The sequence below is a fragment of the Salvelinus fontinalis genome, chromosome 12 (assembly GCF_029448725.1).
Source record: "Salvelinus fontinalis isolate EN_2023a chromosome 12, ASM2944872v1, whole genome shotgun sequence".
In the NCBI taxonomy this organism is placed as follows: Eukaryota; Metazoa; Chordata; class Actinopteri; order Salmoniformes; family Salmonidae; genus Salvelinus; species Salvelinus fontinalis.
Genome location: NC_074676.1, coordinates 31933536 through 31956773, shown reverse-complemented (window position 1 = coordinate 31956773; position 23238 = coordinate 31933536). Strand labels below are relative to the sequence as shown.

The 23238-nt window shown below is 44.0% G+C and overlaps 1 protein-coding gene across 2 annotated transcripts in view; it reads right to left on the bottom strand.

The window, feature by feature from the left end:
- Positions 1-21737, bottom strand: part of LOC129867198 (zinc finger CCHC domain-containing protein 14-like) — a 48913-nt gene extending 27176 nt beyond the window's left edge. For both annotated transcript variants that reach the window (XM_055940433.1, XM_055940434.1), the window contains exons 1-2: positions 20232-21737; positions 5604-5730 (exon numbers count right to left, since the gene is read on the bottom strand). In XM_055940433.1, the coding sequence (XP_055796408.1) occupies positions 5604-5730; positions 20232-20873 (769 nt within the window). In that variant the 5' untranslated portion in view covers positions 20874-21737. The remainder of the gene's footprint in view (positions 1-5603; positions 5731-20231) is intronic.
- Positions 21738-23238: the final 1501 nt, after the last annotated feature.

Below are 23238 nucleotides of genomic sequence, written 5' to 3'. Positions count from 1 at the left end.
CAGGAATATACAGTAGCGAGGCTATAAAAGTAGTGAGTTAGTCAGGCTGATTGAGGTAGTATGTACATGAATGTATAGTTAAAGTGACTATGCAGATATGATAAACAGAGAGTAGCACCAGCGTAAAGAGGGGTTGGGGGGAGGAACACAATGCAAATAGTCTGGGTAGCCATTTGATTACCTGTTCAGGAGTCTTATGGCTTGTTGAGAACTGTTGAGAAGCCTTTTTGTCCTAGACTTGGCACTCCGGTAGCGCTTGCCATGAGGTAGTAGAGAGAACAGTCTATGACTGGGGCAGCTGGGGTCTTTGACAATTTTTAGGGCCTTCCTCTGACACCGCCTGCTGTAGAGGTCCTGGATGGCAGGCAGCTTAGCCCCAGTGATTTACTGGGCCGTACGCACTACCCTCTGTAGTGCCTTGCGGTCAGAGGCCGAGCAGTTGCCGTTCCAGGCAGTGACGCAACCAGTCAGGATGCTCTCGAACTTGCAGCTGTAGAACCTTTTGAGGATCTCAGGACCCATGCCAAATATTTATAGTCTCCTGAGGGGGAATAGGTTTTGTTGTGCCCTCTTCACGACTGTTTTGGTGTTTTTGGACCATTCTAGTTTGTTGTTGATGTGGACTCTAAGGAACTTGAAGCTCTCAACCTGCTCCACTACAGCCCCGTCGATGAGAATGGGGGCGTGCTCGGTCCTCATTTTCCTGTAGTCCACAATCATCTCCTTAGTCTTGGTTACGTTGAGGGATAAGTTGTTATTCTGGCACCACCCGGCCAGGTCTCTGACTTCCTCCCTACAGACTGTCTCGTCGTTGTCGGTGATCAGGCCTACCACTGTTGTGTCGTTAGCAAATGTAATGATGGTGTTGGAGTCGTGCCTGGCCATGCAGTCATGGTTGAACAGGGAGTACAGGAGGGGACTGAGCACACACCCCTGGGGAGCTCCAGTGTTGAGGATCAGTGTGGCAGATGTGTTGCTACCTACCCTCACCACCTGGGTGCGGCCCGTCAGGAAGTTCAGGATCTAGTTGCAGAGAGAGGTGTTTAGTCCCAGGATCCTTAGCTTAGTGATGAGCTTTGAGGGTACTATGGTGTTGAACGCTGAGCTGTAGTCAATGAATAGCATTCTCACATAAGTGTTCCTTTTGGCCTGGTGTCAAGAACGGCAGCAAAGAAGCCACTTCTCTCCAGGAAAAACATCAGGGACAGACTGATATTCTGCACAAGGTACAGGGATTGGACTGCTGAGGACTGGGGTAAAGTCATTTTCTCTGGTGAATCCCCTTTCCGATTGTTTGGGGCATCCGGAAAAAAGTTTGTCCAGAGAAGACTAGGTGAGCGCTACCACAGTCCTGTGTCATGCCAACAATAAAGCATCCTGAGACTATTCATGTGTGGGGTTGCTTCTCAGCCAAGGGAGTGAGCTCACTCACAATTTTGCCTAAGAACACAGACATGAATAAAGAATGGTACCAACACATCCTCCGAGAGCAACTTCTCCCAACCGTCCAGGAACAGTTTGGTGACGAACAATGCCTTTTCCAGCATGATGGAGCACCTTGCCATAAGGCAAAACTGATAACTAAGTGGCTTGGGGAACAAAACATCAATATTTTGGGTCCATGGCCAGGAAACTCCCCAGACCATAATCCCATTGAGAACTTGTGGTCAATCCTCAAGAGGCGGGTGGACAAACAAAAACCCACAAATTCTGACAAACTCCAAGCATTGATTATGCAAGAAAGGGCTGCCATCAGTCAGGATGTGGTCCAGAAGTTAATTGACAGCATGCCAGGGCAGATTGCAGAGGTCTTGAAAAAGAAAGGTCAACACTGCAAATATTGACTCTTTGAATCAAATTCATGTAATTGTCAATAAAAGCCTTTGATACTTATAAAATGCTTGTAATTATACTTCAGTATTCCATAGTAACATCTGACAAAAATATCTAAAGACACTGAAGCAGCAAACGTTGTGGAAATTAATATTTGTGTCATTCTCAAAACTTTTGGCCACGACTGTACAATCAACAGCTAATAACGCTAATCAAAATATTTACAAACATAATGAGAGGGATCATGAAAAGGTAGGAAATAGAACGAAAGACAAGAAAGAGACCTCAAGATATCTGAATATTAAAGATGTGATTCTCAGTCTGTGAACAAAGTCTGTTGTAGAGGTCGACCGATTAATCGGAATGGCCGATTAATTAGGGCCGATTTCAAGTTTTCATAACAATCGGAAATCGGTAATTTTGGACGGCGATTTAAAAAAAAGTTTTTTTCTTTTTACACCTTTATTTAACTAGGCAAGTCAGTTAAGAACACATTCTTATTTTCAATGACGGCCTAGGAACGGTGGGTTAACTGCCTTGTTCAGGGGCACAACGACAGATTTTTACCTTGTCAGCTCAGGGATTCAATCTTGCAACCTTACGGTTAACTAATCCAACGCTCTAACCACCTGCCTCATGAGGAGCCCGCCTGTGACGCAAATGCAGTAAGAAACCAAGGTAAGTTGCTAGCTAGCATTAAACTTATCTTATAAAAAACAATCAATCAATCATAATCACTAGTTATAACTACACATGGTTGATGATATTACTAGTTTATCTAGCGTGTCCTGCGTTGCATATAATCGACGCGGTGCGCATTCGCGAAAAAGGACTGTCGTTGCTCCAACGTGTACCTAACCATAAACATCAATGCCTTTCTTAAAATCAATACACAGAAGTATATATTTTTAAACCTGCATATTTAGCTAAAAGAAATCCAGGTTAGCAGGCAATATTAACCAGGTGAAATTGTGTCACTTCACTTGCGTTCATTGCACGCAGAGTTAGGGTATATGCAACAGTTTGGGCCGCCTGGCTCATTGCGAACTAATTTACCAGAATTTTACATAATTATGGCATAACATTGAAGGTTGTGCAATGTAACAGGAATATTTAGACTAATAGATGCCACCCGTTAGATAAAATACAGAACGGTTCCGTATTTCACTGAAAGAATAAATGTTTTGTTTTCAAGATGATAGTTTCCGGATTCGACCATATTAATGACCTAAGGCTCGTATTTCTGTGTGTTATTATGTTATAATTAAGTCTATGATTTGATAGGAACCACCAGCTTTCATATGTTCTCATGTTCTGAGCAAGGAACTTAAACGCTAGCTTTCTTACATGGCACATATTGCACTTTTACTTTCTTCTCCAACACTTTGTTTTTGCATTATTTAAACCAAATTTAAATGTTCATTCAGTATTGTTGTAATTGTCATTATTACAAATACATTCTTAAAAATCGGCCGATTAATCGGTATCGGCTTTTTTGGTCCTCCAATAATCGGTATCGGTGTTGAAAAATCATAATTGGTCGACCTCTAGTCTGTTGTCCTTGGCTCTGGTTAGGCCGCATGGAAGTGAACAAAGGAAAGATGGCGGTGTGTCCTTAGTCCTGAGTTGAGGGGTTCCTTGGTGGTGGTTTCTCGCTACTTTCCTCTGAGTTTGGAAGGTCCCTCGTGGGCTGCTCCTCTGGGTTGTGTCCCTGTTGGCTCTGTCTGCTGGCTCTTCCTTTGAGTTGCAGAGGCTGTGCTCTAAATCATCTTCTCCCTCTTTCCTTGAAGAAGGTTAGCTTAAATGTACTGTTCAGGCTACACAAGCTCTTTAAAGACTGTCTCCTTCTGAGACTGTTTAGTGCATGGGCTCTTCCGCACCAATGTCTGTACTGGATTAAAGGTACTATTTCCTAAAATGTACTTTCACTAAGCTAAATTCACCAGTTCTTGCCATTAAAGGCTAAGGTCCAGGCCCTGTGGTCAGTCTACTGAAGATGGAGGTTCATCTCCCTCCTCGAGAGAGGTCCAACTTGAGAGATCCAGCAGGATAAGAGAGTGAGGTGGGAGACATCAGAGTCCTTTTGCAGTCCTGTGACGTAACAATGTATCATACCTAGGTGTGAAGGGTCAATTGTATGACCATTTGTCTTAGAGAGCGAGAGAGCTTGGAAGAACTTATAGACAGACAGTAAAAGGATGTTCAACATTGTTTGCTTATATGACATTAAAACAACACGTCGCTACAAATGTTACTGTACAATTCATTGACCAGTCAAGTGGTACCTATAGTATAGAAAGAAGGACCTCAAGATAAGACACAGTGTATCAAAGAAGGAGAATCTAAAACAGATGTAGATCTGTTCTACTGTAGTAACATCTACTTCCTACTATTGTCAGGATTTCAGAGGAAAATGGCATTGCTGAGGTCATCATTGTCCACCAAGCCCCTCCTACCTCCAGGTAAAGATTTCCAAAACTGGAGGAGAAAATGTGTCTTGTGAATTACATAACATGTGACCACGCTTGGAGTGAACATCTGGGTTTTGGTCTAGTCAACAAGAAAAAAGAGAGAAAAGAAAGACAAAAAAAACATGCAGACAACTAAGAAACATACAATATTTATAGCTGTAGTGTATGTGACCTGAAAACAATCCCAAGCAACAGTATCATCCAAATCCAAACAAGCATGGCCCTTTGTGAGTTTGTTTCTTTCTGGCTGTGCGTGCATACAAGTTGTCTATTCAGGTCTATTCAGAGCCTATGGCAGCAAATATTTACAAATATTGTACTAAGGAGAAGAAGAACAATCTGCTACACTCTCATTGAATAGCAGTATTCCCCGTCATAACAAATACCTCAATACCTAAGTGACACTCTAGTAGAGTAAAAGTTTTAAACATCATTCCACATAGCAGTGGAACTGTTCAGTAGTACGTACAGTGTGAATGGGTGAATGGAAGAATGAGAAGTGTGAAACAGAGGATGATGGGAGATTCCTGCAGCAGCTGCTCCCTCCAGACTGGAGCAGCATAGCAGTGTGTAAAACATAACACTGATGCCCTCCATGGCACACGGCACTCCCTCAGGTTGAGAACTAGATTAATGAGCAACCTTCTCTCTCTCCTTCTGATTGGGGGAGGGCCATAGGGCAATCATGCCTCCACATTCCTCAAGGAGCCTGGTTGGTCGATATCGGTATTTCAGCATGTGGTTTCTTGTTCTGTTTGCATGTGTGACTAAAAAGGATGATCTGTCTGACAACTACTGATGTAGGATCTTAATTTCAGCCAGTTTGCTTCAAAAGGAAAATAATCCTGCAGCAAAAGGACATGGAAATTATTATGTGGATTATTATTAATGGATATTTCTTGCAGGTGTTGATACATTTTTCATTAGGCCAAAGCAAGTCTGGCATTTTAAAGTGAAAACTATAAACTTTAGAATACTTTTTATACCTTGAATACACTACAAGTTTGCATTTCCAGCTGTGCAGGAAAATTCTAAGCAACAAATGAGTGATCAAATTAAGATCCTACATCTGTAACCGAACTGCTTCCTCCAAAGACACGTACTGTATGAGCGACAACGGAACACCTGTGATCTCAAGAATCCCATAGTACTACAAATTCCCATGTGTGACGTTGTTGGAGTGAACCTCGACCCTTACCGTCTTTGGAATGTCCTGTCCTTGTCTCGTTCGTATATAGAGTAAATTAGTGTGAGAGAGTTCTGTGGATAAGCATGACAGAGAAAAGTTATGTTTCTCACCTTTGCTGGGTTTCCCAACATGCACCTTGACTGGCAGCTCCTTGCATGAGAGAGATGGCATGTGAGGCATGGATTCTGGGACAATTCCCTCGTTCCCTCGCCCTGCCCCGACCTCTCGGTGCAGTGTCTGTGAAACATGGGTCAAAGGTCATGCCAAGTAGGTTAATATCATGGTTAGAGGGTTAGGGTTACTAAACCTTCAGCACCTTGACTGTCATTCAGACTGCCCTACTGTCATATAATCATCTCCCTCGTGTATTATGCCTTAAAGAGGTAAGAGACAGGATCACACTCACAGACTTTTGGAAATCACTGACTTTATTTGAAAATGACCTCTGATGACATCCTATGGGGTCATTTTCTTAGGACACTATATTTTTCAATACAAAACATAGAAAATCATTGTCATCACATACAGTGCCTTCTGAAAGTATTTATACCCTTTGACTTTTTCCACATTTGTTGTGTTACAGCCTGAATTAAAATGTATTACATTTAGATTTTTTGTCACTGGCCTACACACAATACCCTGTATTGTCAAAGTGGAATTATGTTTTTTTAATGTTTTCAAATTAATTTAAAAAAGACAGGCTGAAATGTCATGAATCAGTAAGTATTCAACATTCGTTATGGCAAGTAAAAATGTGCTAAACAAGTCACATAATAAGTTGCAGGGACTCACTCAGTGTGCAATAATAGTGTTTATGTCACGGCCGTCAACAGAAGTGGACCAAGGTGCAGCGTGGTGAGCGTACATGTTCTTTTTATTAGAAAAGACGCCGACCAAAACAATAAACACTACAAAACAAACCGTGAAGCTAAAGGCTATGTGCCATAAACAAAGTCAACTTCCCACAAAGACAGGTGGGAAAAAGGGCTACCTAAGTATGGTTCTCAATCAGAGACAACGATAGACAGCTGTCCCTGATTGAGAACCCTACCCGGCCAAAACGTAGAAATACAAATAATAGAACATAGAATACCCACCCCAACTCACACCCTGACCAAACCAAAATAGAGACATAAAAAGGATCTCTAAGGTCAGGGCGTGACATTTTAACATCATTATTAAACTACTACTTTATCTCTGCACCCCAGAAATACAATTATCTGTAATTCCAAGGAACAGTGCCTTCAGTGCCTGTATTCCAAGGAATACAGTGCCTTCAGAAAGTATTCACACCCCTTTACTTTTTCCACATAATTTTGTTGTGTTAAATCCTGAATTTAAAATGTATTAAATTGAGATTGTGTGTCACTGATCTACACACAATACCCCATAATGTCAAAGTGGAATTTTGTTTGTAGAACATTTTAGAAAGAAAGAAAAAAATTAAAAGAGAATGTCTTGAGTCAGTAAGTATTCAACCCCTTTGCTATGGCAAGCCTAAATAAGTTCAGGAGTAAAAATGTGCTTACCAAATCACATAATACAGTGCATTCAGAAAGTATTCAGACCCCTTGACTTTTTCCACATTTTGTTACGTTACAGCTTTCTTCAAAAATTTATGAAATCGTTTTTTCCCCTCATCAATGTACACACAATACCGCATAATGACAAAGCAAAAACAGGTTTTTAGAAATGTTTGCAAATGTATTAAAAATGCCATTTACATAAAGATTTAGACCCTTGACTCAGTACTTTCTTGAAGCACCTTTGGCAGCAATTACAGCCTCGAGTCTTCTTGGGTATGATGCTACATGCTTGGCACACCTGTATTTAGGGAGTTTCTCCCATTATTCTCTGCAGATCCTCTCAAGCTCTGTCAGGTTGAATGGGGAGAGTCCCTGCACAGTCATTTTCAGGTCTCTCCGGAGATGTTCGATCGGGTTCAAGTCCGGGAGCTGGCTGGACCACTCAAGGAAATTCAGAGACTTGTCCAAAAGCCACTCCTGCATTGTCTTGACTGTGTGCTTAGGGTCAATGTCCTGCTGGAAGGTAAACCTTTGCCCCAGTCTGAGGTCCTGAGTGCTCTGGAGCAGGTTTTCATCAAGGATCTCTCTGTACTTTGCTCCGTTCATCTTCCCTCGATCCTGACTAGTCTCCCAGTCCCTGCCTCTGAAAAACATCTCCACAGCATGATGCTGCCATCACCATGCTTCAATGTAAGGTTTCTTCCAGACGTGACGCTTGGCATTCAGGCCAAAGAGTTCAATCTTGTTCTCAAGGATGATCAATCGAAACAGGATGCTCATAGCAAAGGGTCTGAATACTTATGTAAATAAGGCATTTCTGTTTTTATAACCTTTTTTTGCTTTGTAATTATGGGGTATTGTCTGTAGATAGATGCCGATTTTTTTATATATACATAAAATGTGGAACAAGCGAATACTTTCTGAATGCACTTTACAGGTACTTCAGAGTGCAAACGACCTTAAATTGGGAGGGCGAAGATTTACGTTCCAACAGGACAATGACCCCAAGCATACAGCCAACGCAACACTAGAATGGCTTCAGAACAAGAATGTGAAAGTCCTTGAGTGGCCCAGCCAAATCCCATACTTGAATCCTGTTGAAAATCAGTGGAAAGACTTGAAGATTGCTGTTCACCGCCACTCCCCATCTAACTTAACAGAGCTTGAGAAAATCTGCAAGGAAAAATTGGAGAAAAACCCAGAATCCAGATGTGCAAAACTTATACAGACACACCCAAGACTCAAAGCTGTAATCACCGCCAAAGGTGCTTCTACAAAGTATTGACTCAGGGTTGTGAATACTTACAGTACAAGTAAAAAGTTTGGACACACCTACTCATTCAAGTGTTTTTCTTTACTTTTACTATTTTATACATTGTAGAATAATAGTGAAGACATCAAAACTATGAAATAACACATATGGAATCATGTAGTAACCAAAAAAGTGTTAAACAAATCTAAATATATTTTAGATTTTAGATTCTTCAAACTAGCCACCCTTTGCCTTGATGACAGCTTTGTACACTCTTGGAATTCTCTCAACTAGCTGAGGAATAAGGAATAAATTTATTCATGAGGAATAACTTTCCAACAGTCTTGAAGGAGTTCCCACATACAGTGGGGCAAAAAAGTATTTAGTCAGCCAACAATTGTGCAAGTTCTCCCGCTTAAAAAGTGCTTGAGTGCTTGATGGCTGCTTTTCCTTCACTCTGCAGTCCAACTCATCCCTAACAATCTCAATTGGGTTTAGGTCGGATGATTGTGGAGGTCAGGTCATCTGATGCAGCACTCCATCACTCTTCTTCGATGCTCAAATAGCCCCTACACAGCCTGGAGGTGTGTTTTAAGCGCAAACCAGATGGGATGGCGTATCGCTGCTGAATGCTGTGGTAGCCATGTTGGTTAAGTGTGCCTTGAATTCTAAATAAATCACAGACAGTGTCACCAGCAAAGCACCCCCACGTCATCACACCTCGACAGAAAATGTCCGTATTGACTGACCTTTATGTCTTGAAGCAATGATGGACTGATGTTTCTCTTTGCTTATTTGAGCTGTTCTTGCCATAATATGGACTTGGTCTTTTACCAAATAGGGCTGTCTTCTGTATACCACCCTTACCTTGTCACAACACAACTGATTGGCTCAAACGCATTAAGAAGGAAAGACATTCCACAAATACATTTTTAACAAGGAACACCTGTTCATTGAAATGCATTCCAGGTGACTACCTCATGAAGCTGGTTGAGAGAATGCCAACAGTGTGCATAGCTGTCATCAAGGCAATGGGTGGCTACTTTGAAGAATCTCAAATGTAAAAAATATTTTGATATGAGTAACACTTTTTTGGTAACTACATGATTCCAAATGTGTTATTCAATAGTTTTGATGTCTTCACTAAAAAAAAAACATTGAATGAGTAGGTGTATCCAAACTTTTGACTGGTACTGTATGTCAATGAGATATTTGCCAAACTTTCCAAAACAAGAATTTTCACTTTGTCATTATAGGGTATTTTGTGCAGTTGGGTGAGAAATAAAATAGAATTAATCATTTTCGAATTCAGGCTCTAACACATAATGTGGAATGAGTAAATGGATATGAATACCTTCTGAAAGCACTGTAAGTTTGTGGCAAATCCAATACCACTCTCCAAATTTTCAAGCATAGTGGTGGCTTCATCATGTTATGGGTATGCTTATAATCATTAGGTACTGGGGAGTTTTTCAGGACAAAACATTATCGGAATGGAATGGCCGAGATCAGTTTTGACTTAAACCTGCTTGAAAATCTACAGTTGAAGTCGGAAGTTTACATACACCTTAGCCAAATACATTTAAACTCAGTTTTTCACAATTCCTGACATTTAATCCTTGGAAAAATTCCCTGCCTTAGGTCAGTCAAGATCACCACTTTATTTTAAGAATGTGAAATGTCCGAATAATAGTAGAGAGAATGATTTATTTCAGCTTTTATTTCTTTCATCACATTCCCAGTGGGTCAGAAGTTTACGTACTCAATTAGTATTTGGTAGCATTGCCTTTAAATTGTTTGTCTTGGGTCAAACGTTTCAGGTAGCCTTCCACAAGCGTCTCACAATAAGTCGGGTGAATTTTGGCCCATTCCTCCTGACAGAGCTAGTGTAACTGTGTCGGGTTTGTAGGCCTCCTTGCTCACACACGCTTTTTCTGTTCTGCCCACAAATTTTCTATAGGCTTGAGGTCGGGCTTTGTGCTGGCCACTTTATTAACAAGTGCATCGGTGATGTTGTACCCACAGCGTCTATTAAAGCATTCCTCAACCAGAAACCGTGGATTGATGGCAGCATTCGCGCAAAACTGAAAGCGCAAACCACTGCTTTTAACTTCTCTAGGGTAGGGGGCAGCATTCGGAATTCTGGATGAAATGCTCGCCCAAATTAAACTGCCTCCTTCTCGGGCCCAGAAGATATGATATGCATATAACTGGTAGATTTGGATAGCAAACACTCTAAAGTTTCCAAAACTGTTAAAATGGGTCTCGACCCCGCCCTGTGCAACTGGGTCCTGGACTTCCTGACGGGCCGCCCCCAGGTGGTGAGGGTAGTTAACAACATCTCCACCCCGCTGACCCTCAACACTGGGTCCCCACAAGGGTGCGTTCTCAGCCCTCGCCTGTACTCCCTGTTCACCCACGACTGCGTGGCCATGCACGCCTCCAACTCAATCATCAAGTTTGCAGAGGCTTGATTAGAAACAACAACGAGACGACCTACAGGGAGGAGGTGAGGGCACTCGGAGTGTGGTGTCAGGAAAATAACCTCACACTCAATGTCAACAAAACAAAGGAGATGATCGTGGACTTCAGGAAACAGCAGAGGGAGCAGCCCCCTATCTACATTGACAGGACAGTAGTGGAGAGGGTGGAGAGTTTTAAGTTCCTCGGCGTACACATCACGGACAAACTGAAATGGTCCACCCACACAGACAGCGTGGTGAAGAAGGCGCAGCAGCGCCTCTTCAACCTCAGGAGGCTGATGAAATTCGGCTTGTCACCAAAAACACCCAAACTTTTACAGATGCACAATCGAGAGCATCCTGTCGGGCTGTATCACCGCCTGGTACGGCAGCTGCTCCGCCCATAACCGGAAGGCTCTCCAGAGGGTAGTGAGGTCTGCACAACGCATCACCGGGTGCAAACTACCTGCCCCCTCCAGGACACCTACAGCACCCAATGTCACAGGAAGGCCAAAAAGATCCTCAAGGACAACAACCCCCCGAGCCACTGCCTGTTCACCCTGCTATCATCCAGAAGGCGAGGTCAGTACAGGTGCATCAAAGCGGGGACCGAGAGACTGCAAAACAGCTTCTATCTCAAGGCGATCAGACTGTTAAACAGCCATCACTAACATTGAGTGGCTGCTGCCAACATACTGACTCAACTCCAGCCACTTTAATAATGGAAAAATTGATGTAATCAATTTATCACTAGCCACATTATATAATGTTTACATACCCTACATTACTCATCCCATATGTATATATTGTACGCTATACCATCTACTGCATCTTGCCATCTTGATGTAATTAAATGTATCACTAGCCACTTTAAACAATGCCACTTTATATAATGTTCCCATACCCTACATTTCTCATCTCATATGTATATACTGTACTCTATACCATCTACTGCATCTTGCCATCTTGATGTAATGTATCACTAGCCACTTTAAACAATGCCACTTTATATAATGTTCCCATACCCTACATTTCTCATCTCATATGTATATACTGTACTCTATACCATCTACTGCATCTTGCCATCTTGATGTAATGTATCACTAGCCACTTTAAACAATGCCACTTTATATAATGTTCCCATACCCTACATGTCACAATACAGAGGCGGATGCAAGATGCAAGCAACGATGGTTTAATGAAAATAGTTTACAGTATCCACAGGACAGACAGAATATACTCAGACAGAATCCAACCCAGGGCCTAGGGCACATCCTCTGATGATAGCGTGCTGAGAAATCCAAGGGAGTGAGTCCGGCTGGGTAGGAAGGAGCACAGCAGATAATCCCCACAAGGGCTGCGAGAGAATGAGCACTGACACACGACACAACCTCAGGGAAGAAACAACGATCTGACAACAAGAAACACAGGTTACAGAACATATAAAGGGGAAGATAATTAATTCCAGCTGGCGCAGACAATCAGGCCAAGATTGGGAACCACGCCCACACAAACACAGGAGAGAGAGAGAGAGAGAGCGAGAGCGAGAGCGACAGCGAGAGCGTGAGCGAGAGCGAGAGCGAGCGAGAGCGAGAGAGAGCGAGAGCGAGAGAGAGAGAGAGAAAAGAGAGAGTGAGGCAGTGGATTCATGAACCGTGACAATACCCCCCCCCCCCTAGGAACGCCTCTTGGCGTTCCCAGACAAATTTACCTGTCGATTGAAATCATCGATAAGGGAGTGATCCAGAATGTCCCTAGCGGGTACCCAACTTCTCTCCTCCGGACCGTAACCCTCCCAGTCTACCAGGTACTGGAATCCGCGTCCCCTCCTTCTCGAGTTCAAAATCCGATTGACAGAAAAGGTGGTCTCCCCATCAACAAGTCGTGGCGGCGGGGGAACCGGGACCGGCGGGTTAATACGTGCCTGAAACACCGGTTTTATCTTGGACACATGGAAGGTAGGATGAATTCTCCTATACGCCGGAGGAAGCTTGAGCCGGACCGCCACCGGACTAATGATCCTGGTGACCCTGAACGGCCCGATAAATTTGGGGGCAAGCTTGTTAGAAACGGATCGGAGTGGAATGTTCTTCGTGGAAAGCCACACTCTTTGTCCAACAACGTATACCGGAGGCTTCGACCGGTGGCGATCGGCCTTAGCCTTGGTGCGCGCCCCCACCCGGAGGAGAGTCTCACGGGCTCTGCTCCATACGTGACGGCACCTCTGGATGAAAGCGTGAGCGGAGGGAACAGTGACCTCGGACTCTGTACTGGGAAAGATAGGTGGCTGGTAACCTAAACTACACTCAAACGGAGAGAGACCCGTGGCTGCCACTGGCAACGAATTGTGAGCGTACTCAACCATAGAGAGTTGTTGACTCCAGGAAGAGGGGTTCTTAGAAACCAAACATCGCAACACTCTCTCCAAATCTTGGTTGGCCCTCTCCGTTTGACCGTTGCTCTGGGGATGAAACCCTGAGGAAAGACTGACACTTGCTCCCAGTAACCTACAAAACTCCTGCCAAAACTTGGACACAAATTGGGGCCCACGGTCAGAAACTACGTCCATCGGCAGGCCATGTAAGCGAAAGACATGATCCACGACCGTTACCGCTGTTTCCTTGGCAGATGGTAATTTAGGCAAGGGAATAAAATGAGCCGCCTTCGAGAACCGGTCCACCACAGTCAAAACAACCGTCTTGCCCTGGGAGGGCGGGAGACCGGTAACAAAATCTAGCGCGATGTGGGACCAGGGTCTCGAAGGGACCGACAGCGGTTGGAGTAACCCATCTGGGGGTCGATTAGAACTCTTCCCAGTGGCACAAACCGAGCAAGCCAAGACAAAACTGTGAATGTCACGAGCCATCAGCGGCCACCAAAAGCGTTGCTTCACTAAAAAGCTAGTACGGCTGACTCCTGGATGACACGCTACGTTGGAGCAATGCCCCCACCGAATAACATCGGACCGACACCCCTCCGGCACAAACAACCGATTAGGCGGACAACCGGGCGGAGGCGTTACCCCTTCTAAGGCCGTTCTGACCCTCGATTCAACCTCCCATATAAGTGTGGAGACCACTAGGGTCCTGGGTAGGATGCACTCGGGAGTGGATGGGCGTTCGGAATGGTCAAAAATACGAGAAAGGGAATCGGGTTTGACATTCTTGGAACCCGGGCGATACGAGAGAGAGAAGTCAAAACGTCCGAAAAAGAGTGCCCACCGCGCCTGCCTGGAGTTGAGTCTCTTGGCTGTTCTGATATATTCCAAATTCTTGTGATCGGTCCAAACTATAAAAGGTACCCCCGAACCCTCTAACCAATGGCGCCACTCCTCCAATGCTAACTTTACTGCCAACAACTCTCTGTTGCCAATGTCGTAGTTGCGTTCCGCAGGTGATAACCGATGGGAAAGGAACGCGCAAGGGTGCATCTTGTTGTCAGATGCGGCACGTTGGGAAAGTACCGCACCTACCCCCACCTCTGAAGCGTCCACCTCCACCACGAACTGACGCGAGGGATCGGGAGCTATGAGGATGGGGGCCGAAACAAAGCGGCTCTTGAGTTTGACGAATGCAGCCTCGGCTGTATCGGTCCACCTGAACGTCACTCTGGGGGAGGTTAAGGCGGTAAGGGAAGCGACTATCTGGCTAAAGTTGCGAACAAAACGCCGGTAGAAATTGGCGAATCCCAGAAACCTCTGTAGGGCCTTACGGGAATCTGGGCTTGGCCACTCCACCACAGCCTTAATCTTGTCAGGATCCATGCGAATACCTTCAGTCGAGACGATGTAACCTAGGAATGGAACGGATTGTGCATGAAAAATGCATTTCTCCGCCTTGACAAAAAGTCCATTCTCCAACAACCTCTGGAGCACTCGTCTGACGTGCTGAACGTGTTCCTGGAGAGAAGAAGAAAAAATCAGTATGTCATCCAGGTAAACATATATGAACTGATCAATCATATCTCTCAGCACGTCATTGACGAGTGCCTGGAAAACCGCTGGGGAGTTGGATAGCCCAAAAGGCATGACCAAATATTCAAAGTGCCCTCTGGGGGTGTTAAATGCGGTCTTCCATTCGTCCCCCCTCCTTATGCGAACCAAATGATATGCATTACGTAAATCCAACTTAGTGAACACGGATGCTCCCTGTAACCTTTCAAAGGCTGAGGACATCAACGGTAAGGGATAGGTATTCTTCACTGTGATGTTATTCAACCCACGGTAATCAATGCAAGGACGCAGAGATCCGTCCTTCTTCCCCACAAAGAAGAACCCCGCCCCCGCTGGAGAAGAGGAAGGACGAATGAATCCAGATGCCAGAGAATCAGAGATGTATCTCTCCATAGCCTCCCTCTCAGGAACAGAGAGTGAATATAACTTGCCTTTAGGCGGAGACTCACCTGGCAATAATTCTATTGCACAGTCATAGGGACGATGCGGAGGAAGAGAAGCAGCACGGGACTTACTGAACACCTCCTTCAGGTCGAGGTATTCAACGGGCACGTTAGACAAATCCACTGCCTCCTCTAGAAACACAGAATCAGACACAGATGAACAAGCAGACACTAAACAGGACTCAAGACACTTGTTACTCCACATGGATATAGAGTTATGACCCCAGTCAACTCTGGGGTTGTGTTGGGTGAGCCAAGGGTGGCCGAGAACTAATGGTGCAAGGGGTGAGTCCATGAGTAGAAATGATAGTGTCTCAGTGTGATTGCCAGAAGTGATGAGTGTGATAGATTCAGTGGTGTGAGATATGTTGGGGAGTTCTTGACCATTGAGAGCGTTGACGGATATCTTGTGCGTGAGTGAGGTGATAGGAATCTGGAGCTTGTGAGCGAGCTTGAAGTCCATGAAATTACCCTCTGCTCCTGAGTCCAGTAAAGCTTGGGTGTCGTGCGTGTGGGTGGCCCATCTTAGTCTTACCGGGAGGAGAGTAGATGATGAGGTCTTCTCTGTGGTGACACCACCCGATAGTAGCCTCATACTTACTACCGGGCCTGATCTTTTACCGGGCAGGAGTGGATAAAGTGGCCCGCTCTACCACAGTAGAGACAGAGTCCTTGTGATCTCCGCCTCTCCCTCTCCTCCCGGGAGAGGCGAGCTCTCCCCAGCTGCATGGGTTCGTGAGCGGAGGCTGAACTGACCGTGTTCCCGCCGCTGGTATGCCAGCCCTCCGTGTCGTTATACGGTCTGTTAGGGCATGCTCGGTGGCCAATACGACTCAGACGAGCATCGACCCTCAAGGCTAGTTCCACTAGTCCATTTAAACTCCTGGGAAGGTCCAGAACATAGATCTCCTTCTGGATCCGGTCCCCCAGCCCATGCAGGAACATGTCCCACTGCGCCTCCTCGTTCCACTGACACTCTGCGGCCAGAGTGCGGAATTGGATGGAGTATTCCGATACTGAACGGTCTCCTTGGCGAAGGTCAGCGAGTAGTCTGGCCGCCTCCCTACCCGCCACGGCCCGATCGAAGACCCTTCTCATCTCCTCGGAGAGTGTCTGGAAAGAGGTGCAGCATGGGTCCTGGTTCGCCCACACCGCCGTTCCCCAAAGAGCTGCTTTGCCTGATAGCAGTGTGAGTACGAATGCTACCTTAGACTGTTCACGGTTGAAGGTCCGTGGCTGCAACGAGAAATGCATTGAACATCTCGTAAGAAAAGCTCTACAATAGTCCGGATCACCTGAATAACCCTCTGGTGTCGGTAGTCGTGGCTCTAGCTGAGAATCCAGCTCTGGCGGGGCGTGTGGAACTGCCGGTGTAGGTGGCGCAGCGATACCCTTCAGATGTTGTAATTGTTGGGTCAGCTGGGATACCTGCGTCGCCATGGCTTGGACTGCCCGACCTGTGCTGGAGATGTTCTCCTCTTGTTGGTCCATTCTCTTGATACTGCGGGAAATGAATTCGGTCAGACTCGTTGAACTCGCTGCATCCATGATATGGTCAGATCGTTCTGTCACAATACAGAGGCGGATGCAAGATGCAAGCAACGATGGTTTAATGAAAATAGTTTACAGTATCCACAGGACAGACAGAATATACTCAGACAGAATCCAACCCAGGGCCTAGGGCACATCCTCTGATGATAGCGTGCTGAGAAATCCAAGGGAGTGAGTCCGGCTGGGTAGGAAGGAGCACAGCAGATAATCCCCACAAGGGCTGCGAGAGAATGAGCACTGACACACGACACAACCTCAGGGAAGAAACAACGATCTGACAACAAGAAACACAGGTTACAGAACATATAAAGGGGAAGATAATTAATTCCAGCCGACATTACTCATCTCATATGTATATACTGTACTCTTACCATCTACAGCATTTTGCCTATGCCGTTCTATACCATCACTCATTCATATATTTTTATGTACATATTCGTATTCATTCCTTTACACTTGTGTGTATAAGGTAGTTGTTGTGGAATTGTTAGGTTATATTACTTGTTAGATATTACTGCATGGTCGGAACTAGAAGCACAAGCATTTCGCTACACTTGCATTAACATCTGCTAACCATCTGTATGTGACAAATAAGTTTGATTTGATTATGATTTATACATTTTGACCATAGACTGTGTATTGTGACACACTGAGCAGGTGTCTGTGCTGCTTGCTCTGTGATTAGGCATCTTGAAAGGCTTTCAAGACAGCTAGGGGAGAGTAATAGTCACTGCACTCTGAACTAGGGCCCTGTATTTTGGTTAATCGTGTCACATCACCTGGATTTGACCCTTTATTAAAGGTTTTTCAACATACTGTCCTATTTTCTTTTTCTTTCAGATGATTGCTTTCATTTTTGGTTTGATTCAAATTTCTGTAAAATTATCAAATCTATGTCATGTGACATGATAAACCAAAACACAGGGCTTTACCTATACTAACTAGTTTCCTGCAAAGGAGAGACGTTTTAAAAGGTCTGTTGAAAGAGACTGTCGTCCTGCTTGTGTTTACTTTCATATGCCCAGTAATCTTATTGCTTCTGTATTTATTTACATGTACCAGCAAAATGTCTTAGCTAGAGTTGTGCAGTCAAAATATCTTCATTCCAAACAAATGTTTTTTATGTATTTTGCGTATTTCCTCTTTGAAGCCCTGTAAGTGGTGAGGCTGATGTGTATAAGAGCAGAGGTAAAACAGCACACGTGCTCAACCAAGCAGCAACAGCAACACACAGACGAGCTCTGAAACCAATTAAGCGTTCTTTACAGTGTGCTACTGCCACATCCGCATCCATTCCTGCCAAATCTGCTCTTTTTCTCAGGGGAAAGGGAAGGTCCTGCTGCTAGGAGAGATGCTTGCTGCCTGGGCTAGGTTTACAACTGAAATGGACATGGTCATGGCAGATAAATGAATGAAACGCCACTAAGGAGTGTGTGTTATTTAGCTATGTTTCATGTCTGATCGGGTTAGGGTTAACGTAAAGGCTTCTCCAAACAGTCAGAGAGAACAGCAGTTAGACTAGAGCTTCCTGGTGATTCACTGGAGTGTTGAGTCTCTCTCACACAGGATTGATTTCAGCATTGAGAAATGTGCTGACCTGCACTTAATGGAGGCCAAGACCAACAAAACACTAAATACAACCAAGCGCTTTTCTTTGAGCAGCCAGGGTACTTTCCCCTCAAACACATGTTTGAACAGCCCTGTGTGTTTGCTGGGTGTCTCTGATTCAACACATTGACAAACAGGCACTTGTAATGATCCTGCCTTTGTTTAAGAATAGAAAAAAGTTAACCTGTGTCTGTGTATTCAAATCCAATTGAAGCCGTAAGGTTAATTTTTCTTTTGAAGCATAACATTTAGCCTTTTATGTTTTCTTCACTCTCTTTCTCTCTCAAACAAACACACATACACACACACAAAACACACACTGTAATATTGTAAATAGAAGGGTAATGGCATTTCCAGATGTTTCTTGAGGTGTTTTTTAAATCAAGAATAATATTCCTGATGCTCGAAAGACCCTTAAAATGGCATAACATCATTTATAACTTTTTGCAATAAATGTCCTAAAAGCAAAGAAAGCTGTATATGTTGTTAACAAGGTTTCATAATCCCACATTGCTGTGTTAACATCTGGTTGTCCCGAGAGGTAAAAAGTAATGCTGAATCTACAGACAGAGTGTATGAGTGAATGTTCAGGACACCAATGGTTGAGGACAACAGACAGACATGCCACTGGGGGACCAAAAAAAAACATGTTTGTTTAGTTCAATTCATTCCTTTAAGGTCACATTTGTTAGCAGTGGGCAATTCCACGATAACAGAATGACACCCAGACTCAGATAGTTCACCTCGAAATGTATGTCAAACTAAAACCAATACTTGCAAAGTTAAACAAACCATACAACTTAATGCACCAGGACCACTTCAAAAACTGTTCATGAAGATTTAACAAAAACACACTTGAAGAACAGCGCAGATGCACATTTTGATAACAGAATGTCGGTTTGTGCTGTTTGTGCAGTCAGTGTGTTACCAAAATTTGCATCTGCACTGTTCTGTAGGTAGCCTTTTGGTAAGAGTGTTGGGCCAGTAACTGAAAGGTAGCTGGTTCGATTCACCGAGTTGACTAGGTGAAAAAATTGCTCATGTAAGTTGCTCTGGAAAAGAGTGTCTGCTAAATGACAAAAAAATAGTAAATGTGTTTTTGTAAAATTTACTGTGGAAATGCTTAAGTCGTCCTGGTGCATTAAGTTGTATGGTTTGTTTAACTTTGCAATCAGTGGTTTTTGTTTGACATACATTTTAAAGTCAACTATCTGAGTCTCGGCATCATTTCTGTTATCGTGGAATTGCCCTAGTATGTCTCAACGTGACCTAGAAATGGGGGAAGGGCTAAGGGAATGTTATCATTCTATTCCTACTTTTGGAAAAACCCACACAAGTAAAAGGTGTAGGCATATTAGCGTAGTTACTGTGTAACAACAATCTATTCTCAATCAGTTATAAATAATGTAGGCCAACAGTGTATGTACAAAAAATGTCCCCTCGTATGATCATTTCATCCAAAAGAGGGTACAAGAGCTGCCTGTCCCACAAGATGCATCACTCCCAGAACCGGAACAGTGTAGGGAGCTGTTGAATGATTCTGGTTAGCCTCCTAGCACTGACACTCACTAACTTTTTGGCTTGTTAGGTACATTCTTAGAAAAAAGGGTTCTTCGGCTGTCCCCAGGGGGGAACGCTTTTTGGATCCAGGTAAAAAACATTTTTGGTTCCAGGTAGAACCATTTTGGGATCCATGTTGGGTTCTACATGGAACCCAAAACGGTTCTACTTGGTACCAAAGGGGTTCTACCTGGAACCAACAAGGGTTCTTCAAAGGGTTCTCATATGGGAACACTTTTAAGTTCTAGATAGCACCTATTTTCTACAAGTGTAGGCTATCCTAGAACTTTGTGTTTTGGATGGTTGCTCAAACTTGTCAGTGGCACAATACCATTCATATATCTGGCCATCAAGTGACAACAGGGGGGACAATATATTACCTACCTTATGAGAACATGGACACCCGACCTGACAGGAGTCGAGGGTGGGCGCAGTGATGTAGGTTGGGATGCTAGTGGCGGGAGACAGGGTGGCCAGCGCTCCAGTCCCGCCGCCGCCGCCAGTCCCGGGCTGCTGCTCTCCACAGGTGACCTGCAGGATCTCCTGGATCTGGGTCAGCTCCTGTCTTAGCACCTGCTTCTGGTGAAAGCTGAACGCCGGGTGATTGGATGCCATGGTGAAGAGGAGAAGGAACTGCTCCTCCGTTTGTCCGTCGTTGAGCTGCAGGCCGTAGTTGTTTATGATGCTGTCGATGTGCGTGAGCGTTCGGAAGAGAACACCCGCCGCCTCTCGATTGTCGGAGCTGAGAAGTGCGAGGGAGATGAGCAGCTTGCTCCTCACGACCTCGTCCGTGATGTTGGTAAGGTTCGAGAGGTCAGCGGGGTTGTTGGCTTTGATCTCGGCATCCCTGAGGGAGTGATAGTCCTTGCGGGCTAAATCTTCCAAGCACGACCCGAGGAAGCGTAGTTCGATGGGAACACAGAGGTCCAAAAGCCCACAAATGAACTCAGCTCTCTGGGCCGAGTTCAATATCGAAAACCAGCGGTAGACCCCTTCCCTTTGAACGGAGCATCGATTTTCAACCATTTTAAACAAATCGACTCACACGTTTAAACATGGATTATTTTGTTGATTGCGAATAGGCCTAACAATAATAAAATGGCAAGACAAAAATGTGTCAAAACAAACCTCCATTTACTGTACAAGTAGCCTAACCTTTAAACAGAGTGCGTGCAGGAATTCGAGTGCCTGAACAGTTAGTAAACGTCCACCTGGGTCAAGGACGCTGGTTATTTGGTTGACAATAATCGTATTCAATGTAGACTATCCAAGACCATGAGTTTTCTGGAAAATAAATTACAGCACGTCGCCTTTCTTTGTTTACAGGCCAGTTGCGACATTGTTGAACTATGTAACCAAAGCGAGAATCACTTGAAAGTCTATAAACAAAAGCATGAGTCGGGTTACTGTACTGCGAGGCTCAGCGTAGTACCCAGTCATCCAGGCTTTCTCGACCAGCCCTCCGAGGTCCCAACGTCAGTCGATTATGGAACAAGTACTACATGAAGTAGATTGAAATTAAAAACACCATATGAGTATTACACACATAGATCATTTACTTCCAGTGCCAAAGGCACTACTTTCCGTTTATTCCCTGTAAGAAAATAATTATCGATTGGAATCCGCACGGTATTCGTTGAAATTCTGAGTGTCTGCCAATAAAGAAGACCATAAACTGCATATAGCCTATAAACTATAGCCAGTAACCTAGGAGTTAAAGTTTAAACGCAAACGATTTAGTTAAGTCCTATTGGTCGTAAACTTAACCAGGGACGCGTACAGATTTGTTCCAGACGAATAACAACAATTGGTGCTTTCACAACAACTGGGAATTCGGAAAAAACGAGGGCAAATCATGACGTCAGAGATCTTCAGGTCGGAAAGTCGGAGCTCTAGAAATATGCCCGAGTTTCCGACAGCGAATTCCGAGTTGGATGACCGTTCAAAACTTTTTTCCCAGTCGGAGATTTCCCAGTTGTCTTGAACGCACTGAAGTCGGAGGTTTCGAGTTTTGAGTTCCCAGTGATTTTGAACAAGACAAATGTTTAGACCTATCCTTTTTATAAAGAGCCCGTAGCTGTTTTGAAATGCAATTCAAGTAATACCCCCCTCCCACTTACATCCTGTCATATCCCTGAAATCGCGAAAAACAGCTGTGTGGTAACTTTGGTGCTTTCAAGACAAGTGTGAACTTAGGGGAAAACGAGGTCAAATCATGACGTCAGTCATCTTCAGGTAGTAAAGTCTGAGATCTAGCAAGATGCCAGAGTTTCCGACTTGCAATTCCGAGTTGGATGACCGTTCAAAATATTTTTCCCAGTCGATGCTCGTTTTTTTCGATTTCCCAGTTGTCTTGAACGCTCTGAAGTCGAAAATCTGAAATGTCCGAGTTCCCAGTTGTTTTGAACGTGACATTATTCCAAACTGCTAAACCCATCAGCTAAAAACATACACATCGATTGGGTATACTACAGCTTGTCAGTAACCCCAGCTGCTGGTATGATTGGTCAGAAAAGTATCTGCACTAGCCTACACATCTTTTTCACATGCGCTCATAATATACACGTCTCCGATTTGGTAAACGAGTATGTACTTTGTAAAGCGCAAGTCAACCTCTAAAGTGTTTGAGTTGAAGAAGTTGATTGTTTTTAAGACAGACACATATGTCATCCTTTGTCTTCAAATGTCTTTGCAAACTGATATTAGTGTAAGAGGAGCAGCAGAAGAGTGAAGTTTGTGAATTTATGGAATTGACATTTTCATTGCGTCACTCTGACTGTACGTTTGGTCCATGAACATGGCCTTTATATACAGTAGCTTGTTCGGACTCTGGCCTAAAAAAGTAGGTTTACCCTACTGACGTCTTTAGAAATATATTATGCACACATATTTCGAACCTCTGCATTCATATATTGCTAAATATGCAGGTGTTTGATGTTTAAATATTGTCTAATGGCATTTCTTTCCTTGACCTCATACAACTGGTAATCATAAACATTAAGGGCTATTTGCATATGGTAATCTTGAATTTCACCTAATGAGAATTTCACGTTTTCAGGGCTTGTTGTGGGGCCTTTTCCCCTCTAAAATATGGCCTTGCACTTTCCATAAAAAAACAGTAGATGTCACCATTAGTTAATGCTTTTTTGCACTACAATACCAAAAACCTGATGGGTCAGCACACACACACACTAATAAAAATGTATTCTCAAATATAGCCTTTTCAAAATGCTGAGCACAGTGCACAAAGATATTCCAACTCCATTATATGCCAAATTCCAAATGTTATCATATGAAAGCACTGCATATTAAAGTTAATGGACTGGGAAGGGTCATCTCTGTATACCCGTCGCAAGTCAGATGCTCAACTGAATGCATTCAACCCAAATGT